This window comes from Quercus lobata, chromosome 12 (genome assembly GCF_001633185.2).
Source record: "Quercus lobata isolate SW786 chromosome 12, ValleyOak3.0 Primary Assembly, whole genome shotgun sequence".
Classification (NCBI taxonomy): Eukaryota; Viridiplantae; Streptophyta; class Magnoliopsida; order Fagales; family Fagaceae; genus Quercus; species Quercus lobata.
The window spans coordinates 10015189-10022229 of NC_044915.1; the positions used below are offsets into that span (position 1 = coordinate 10015189).

The 7041-nt window shown below is 34.2% G+C and overlaps 1 protein-coding gene across 1 annotated transcript; it reads right to left on the reverse strand.

Annotated features, from left to right (window-relative positions):
- Positions 1-205: 205 nt before the first annotated feature.
- LOC115970209 lies at positions 206-2315 on the reverse strand. Its single transcript, XM_031089870.1, has 3 exons — positions 2205-2315; positions 1032-2104; positions 206-911 (listed from the first exon to the last, which is right to left on the reverse strand). The coding sequence occupies exons 1-3, from the start codon at positions 2313-2315 to the stop codon at positions 206-208; spliced, it is 1890 nt and encodes a 629-aa protein (XP_030945730.1).
- Positions 2316-7041: the final 4726 nt, after the last annotated feature.

The following is a 7041-nucleotide window of genomic DNA, read 5'->3' on the forward strand; positions in this document are numbered from 1 at the left end:
TTTGCTGTAGCTTGGCGCTCATTGATTTGGAGCTGCTCCCCGATGCCAAAATGAGCCTTAAGTAACCAAACAAAAGAAATAAGCTGTCCACCTTTACTAATTTCCTTTGCATGGGTAGCTGGTCTGCAATGACTAGCGGCATAGGACAACATTTCCGCCCATACTTTGCTCATTATCTCCCATTTCTTATCTTCCCCCAGCTTTTTCAGTTCTTTGGCCAGCATACATGCATCAAACAGTACAGATTTGCTTCTATCTCCCTTGACATAAACAGGTCTAACTTCTGTATCCACGCCAAAGATGGCGTCACAGGCTTCTTTCGGACTTTTTTTTTTATGCCCCTTCTGCTAAAGAAATTTACAATTTCGGCACAGGTATCCCTATATCTTAATTTCCCTATTCCAGCCACCGCTGGCATCATGTCAGGCTGCTTCACAAAAAGATATATCATGTAATCTGAGAGGAGCTTGCTATAAACACAGTACTCACCAACACTGGCTCCTTCAAGGACCGTTTCGCCTTGGGGTTTTAGACAGCAGATCAGTTTAGTAGCAACGTTCCGCAACCAATTGCCATCTTTTTCGTCTCCATGTCCAGCATTTTTTTGGGTTTCCTGAAAGCAGAGTTCAGTAGCAACGTGCCACAACAGAAGAGTCACATCATAGGCAACATTTTCGATATAGTCCTCTGTTATTCTTTTTATTGTTTTTTGATGCTGCTCTTCGACTTCGAAAATGCCTTCTTGGATAGCATAAGCACCTCTAGTTGAGTGTATCCTCTTGGTAGTTTCTGCATCACCTACGGCGTCTTTGGATTTCTCTAGCAAGTCATCAAAGATAAATTCCCATAGCTTTTTAGGGAGTTTCTTTGTTGGAATTGGATCTCCACAGGAGCATTCATTTACAAGGTTCCTAATACCGTATTTATCGATGATTTTATCGATCCAGCGCACAAAACGCCCTTTGTCCGCATATGGACGTTAGTTGAGGCAATAAACTATCAGATTAAAACATGACACGGATTCAGACCACCTGCGAAGCAAACGTCGCGTATTCAATACTTCAATCTTTTCAGATTCAGAGACTGCACTCCACCTTAACTCCTTTACTTTAAGATATCCTTTGGCAATCTTCAAATACCACTTTCCAAATAGCCAAGTGGCCCAATTTGTATGGATAGAAGCAACAGTCCAATCAGAGAAAAAGAGCATGATGAGAGCAATTAGATCCAGGAATATGGCACCATAAAGCAAAGTGTAGGTGACCTTGACGTCAATGTCCACGAAAGCATGCTTGTCCAAGGAATAGAAGAATCCAAAGGCCACCAAAACGAAAAGAATGGATATAAACCGGAATATGTACCACGCCACACTATGCACCACCACCATCTTGGTATAGAAAGCTTCATAGATGAACTTGAGTTCTAAATCTATCACTTTAAGCGCATCTTCTGCCGTTCTCGACTGGAAAAAATTTCGGCTTTTGTTGCGCTCACGGCGGCTGAAGGTAAGGTCAGCGATGAGTCCCTTGAATATTTGGAAGTAGCGGTAAGCATATGTCACCACTTCAAGATCGGTTAATGGTCCTTCTTTCATATTAGCTGCAAGCTTTGATTCTTTATCTGGCTCTGGTGTCAATTCTATATGTATTGGTAGTCCAGCTTCTTTCTTTGAAGAATATTCCGCCATGAGCTTTGCATAGTTGGGCCCCGGATCAGGTTGTCCAAGCATGGAATCTCGGAGCCTACCCAAGCTTGCAAGATACAAGGCAAGTGTTCGCTCAAGATACTTGATGATTCCTGCCCCAAACACGTACAATGTTGGGATGAATAGCTTGTTTTCAGGAAGTGTGAGCAAGAAGACGTATACAGTCACCGCAAGTTGGACTATGAAGCTGATGAAGTGCCTAAGCCAGAGCTCATTATCCTCAAGGGCAAATGCAGTTATAGTGTCTGGTCCACCCAGGTGTACCAAAAGGAAGGGAGCCCAAAATGCAATAAGGTCGTCAGTATTGGTGGACAACGTGTCTTCCTTATGTACGCAAAAACAAGTATGGCTTTTGTTCTTACCGTTGGAGAACAAGTGTCCAAAAGCAAGAAAATCTTCCTTATCACAGGGACCAGAGTCATTACTTTAACCGCTAAAGATGTGTCCAATAGCAAAGGTTGCGGCCTAATCAGCCGGCACGTAAGATGTCCAGATGAACAAGACCACCAATTTTTGGGACGTGCCTTTTCTCAAGGGAGCAAGCAGTATCAAAATGGTCTGGAGTGAGAGGCTTACCAGAATCACCACCCTGATATTCCATGCGTTCCATAGCTTCTTCAAAACAGCTGGCAATATATTAGACATAGCCTTTCTTTATTTTATTTTTTTTCTATTTTTTTAATATATTATAGATATTTCTCTCTTTCTCTCTCTCTCTCGTTGGCTAAAGAAAACACAGTTATTTTACAACTGCTAATGGTGGAAAGCAGAATGCAAAAGCTTGGCAACATGTGTTATATCTACTTCTCGCATAACCGCGTGATGCACGTTAATGATTATATAATTTGGTGTATTACAACAAGGTTAACCCATAATTGTTGCATAATTTTTATAAAAAAACATAATTAATGCATAAATAAATCTAAAGATACACTCAAATTTTTTATTACTGTATTATATTGAAGTTAATGCTTAACATACTTGTTTCTTAAAAAAAAAAAAAAAAATTGATATACTTGATTTTAAAACATGCAAAAATTGTTGAATACGAGTGATGGAAACTTTCATCCACTACTTTTTACATAGATCTATCATTTTTCTTTGTTCATCACTTACAATCCACTTCAATGTCTTGTGAAATTGAGTGTGTTTAAAATATTAGAATTAGCACGTCCTAAAAAAAAGAAGAAAAAAGGTAGACCAACTTAACCAAAAAGTTGTTTTACCATTAAACAATTTTCTCTTTTGTATTATCACCCACACCCCCACCCACCACCCCCCCCCCCCCCCAACTCTTTCTAGATTGCAAATAAGTATCACACATTTATATTAATTGAGTATAACATTTTTAGATATTTTTCTATTTCTCTAGTGTATCTTTCTTTCTATAGTTCAAGTAAACAAAAAAAAAAAAAAAATGTAGAAGAGAAAAAAGAGAGTAATAAGTTTTTTGTGGGCAAAACATGGAATTGAATAGAAGGGACGTGTGCAGAAAAAGTAATTGCAAATTTATATAATAGAAGAACCGGAGAAGAGTTCAAAAAAATTATATTAGTGTCTTGAGAATTAAAATATTATTTAAGTAATATTTTATTAATTTAACGAACTTCAAAAGAAAAATAAAAAGAAAATCAAAACAGAGTGAACAACATCATCTATTTATTTGGAGTAACAAAACAAAACCCTCAATTTTTTTTTGCAAAGCTGAAACCCCCAATTTATTTTTTTGGCAAACCCCAGTCGCTGAGAATGTGAGATTCCCAAAATTTTCTCAAACTTGAAGCTTATTCAGAAGGCAAACAAAATCTCAAGAAATACGGGGAGAATAACATATGGACCAACACCTAGTATCAATCTTTCTGAATTGCTTAAATAATATTTCCTATGCCTAGTGCCATTTATCCGATAAAAACAATAGAGATAATCTTCTTCAATTAATATAGTGTGAGTTTTTAGAACCATTTACAATTTTATACTCCATTTTAACTTAAAGAGGAACGGTGAGACTGATCTGCAACGGGCAAGTGAAAGGGCAATGTCTCCCTTTCCGACTATGAATACTAATCTATTTTCTCAGACCCACGTGGATTTGGCATGTTGTCCCTTTAGAGATCACGATCTGTCTATGGACATAAAAATGTTTCCCATTGCTTTCTTGAAGACCCAATTCCAAGTTTTGGCTAATGGGGTGATCTATGAAAATTTTGGGGATCTCACGTCGGAGATGGGGGTTTGTGAAAGCTGAAAAAATTAAAAGGTTAAATTATAAACAACATGGTTGAAGTATAAATACATTGTTAAAATTTAGGAGTATTTAGATTTTATGCCTCGAAGTTTCAGAATTTAGATTTTACCTTCCGAATTTATATTATGTTTGTATCAACAATTAGTTTGTCTAATAAAACGATGTGCTTGTTTAATTATTTAAATTTTTTAGATTACAAAAATTATGTGACATCATTTTATTATACATACTAAACATACGTGACAAGTTTATGTGGCATTAATAGAAAAAATGAACAAATGGGCTACTTATGCAAATAGAATATAAAATCTAAATTCTAAAATTTCAGGTAAAATCCAAAGACTCTAAAATTTTAAGAGTGTAGTTTGCACTTTAGTAAAATAATTTTTTTTTTGGATTTTTTGCTTCAAGGGGGATTTCAAGAAAGGAGATTCTACTCTGCTTAAATAGATGGGTCGTTCACTCTGTTCTAATTTTCCATTTTTTATTATTAAATTAATAAAATATTACTTAATAGTGCATTGTTATTGGTGACTTAACGAAGCACCCCTAACAACAATGGACAAAAGGACTAATTTGAGCAGCTTAGCAAAGCTACAGGACTAAAATGACTAATTTCAAATTTAAAAGAGTAAGATGATTTTGGAAAAAATTAACTGGTGTAAATTGCATTTTGGAGGAAAAAAAACTAGTGACTTTTAACCCAATGTAGACACAAAAACACAAAAACCCATAAATTATCTTCTTCTTTTCCCATTCATTTTTCTTAATTTTCACTGTTGCCAAATAAATGGTTATCACCGATCTTCAAAAGGAGAGTATGACATATCAAACCCAACTAAACTTAAAGCATCAGAAAGATTCAGCAACTCGAGATTTGGGAGGCTGCTAATCTTGGAAGGTAAATGCCTGATTGCGGTATTAGAAAGATTGAGGGTCTTGAGGCCATCCATACTTGGAAAGATTTCATGCATCCTGAATTTCCTTTAGCATAGAAGAACCTGAAAGATCAAGAATTTCGAGATGAGATAGTGATTTTAGTCTGGGCAGTCTAGTTAAGCATTCACAGCATCTTAATGAGAGTTGAGTGAGATTTTCCAGATTTTTCAAAAAGGCAAGTGGTCAATCTTTCATTATTCGATCAACAAACTTATTTTTATGCATGATTTTTTACCACAAAAACTTAAAATTCAAATATGTTATTGATGATATAATTATTGATCTTTTTTTTTAAAAAAAAAATTTGCAAACATAAACGATATAAGAAGAGTATAGACTTCCAAAATTAACTTGTAAGAAAACTATTTACTTTTTTTCTTAACACGTGTAAGGAAAATATCTATCTTCTGGAGAACAATTCTTTACTCTTTTTATTTGGCTAACTGGTGTAGTATTCTTTACCTGGCATTTGGAGATCATGCCTGCCTTTATCTTCTTAATTGTACTTGATGCTAGTTGTTTTATTTCTTTTTCTATTTGTGTTAAGGCTTATCTCTTTTTGCAAAGGTGAGCAGCTACAGTATATTTATTCTTTACTTGACATTTGAAGTTCCCTAAGGTTTCTTGCATTTAATTTACTTTAACCTCGTTAAGGCGAATCTGAAATTTCTCAGTTCAAAGGTGAGGAATCTGCTAGTGAAGTATCCTTGGCATTTGAATAATTTCCTACTTTCTTAGCTGTCTGGAATTATCTTCTTTTAATTTGCAGGGGTAAGTTGTTTGCATAATATACTTTTTTTTGGGGCATAATATACTTTGCTGTTTATATTTTTGAGTTTTAGTGGAGTTCAGCTTAGGAAAAGGATCGACATTCCTATCTCTTGAATAATTTTCCAATGCGGGTGACCTATAGGCTATAGCCCCCAAAACATGAAGGAGGAAAAAAAAAAAAAAAAAAAAACCATTTTCAATTAAATTGATATATTTTATGGCTCAAATTAAATGTATCTAGAGTCACATTAAAACAAAATAAACAATATAACAGTTTTTACACTTTGGGATTTAGGAAATTAAATATTAATTGTGAAATGTTTTCTTTCCATTTCAAGTGAAATGCAAAAAATATTGTTCAATATTCCAAAACAATGTGAAGGATATATATCAATTTGTAAGGCAATAATTTTACATAATAAAAATTTAGAAAAGAAAAGGTAAATTCTACTTTCTTTCTTTTTTTTTTTGAGAAATAAATTTTACTCTTTGTTAGATATATGTTTTGCACCTGAAGCAACCTATAATATGGTGTGGTCCATTGTTTCATTTTAATAAATTAAATACTCATTCTTTATAATGAAGGCATTTATAGTTATAAGTTAGCAAATCATGAATAAATGTAAGTATTGTAAGTGTGTTTTGATTCTTTTTCAAAATTAAGATTGATGTCCATGATTGCTCAAGGAAGACTAATGCCTTTTGTGTTCTCAATACATTTTCGACACCTAATTGATCAATTGAGATTTAATATTCTTAATCAATTGAGAATCAAAATTGATCTATTGAGACATGTAACAGATTTTAGTTTTAAGCCTAGTCGGCCATTCAAGCTTCCAAGGTTTTGTAACACCAAAGCAAAACTATAAAAGAAAACCCAGAGGTCGTGTTAAATACTTTTTGAATGCCATACATTATGCATCTAGGGTTAAGATATTCGCCCTCTCAAAGCATCAACCAGAAATCAAGATTGAAGAAATTGAAGATTAGTGTTCAAGAAGTTCTTGGAACAAGAGTTTCAAGTGGTTACTTGAAGTCGTGATCAAGAAATTCATGTGTAACACATATGACATATATTGAAGATTCCATAGTTTTGGAGCTGTGTTGAGTAAAGATGGTAAATTCTACATTTTGTATCAATTTAAAATATGATTATTCTACATTGTTAAAACTTCAATTCTAAATAGTGATATGTTTTCCTTTGGGTTGGTGGAGATGCCCCCCGCAGTGGTTTTTCCTTTTGGAATAGTTTTCTACTGGTTATCATCGCCTCACCATATTGTGTATTATTTTGTTTCGGCTATTATTTGTTTTACACAATATTGGTGTTTATATAATTAATTAAAGCCATAATTGGACTAATAAATAAACTTAGCTTAAT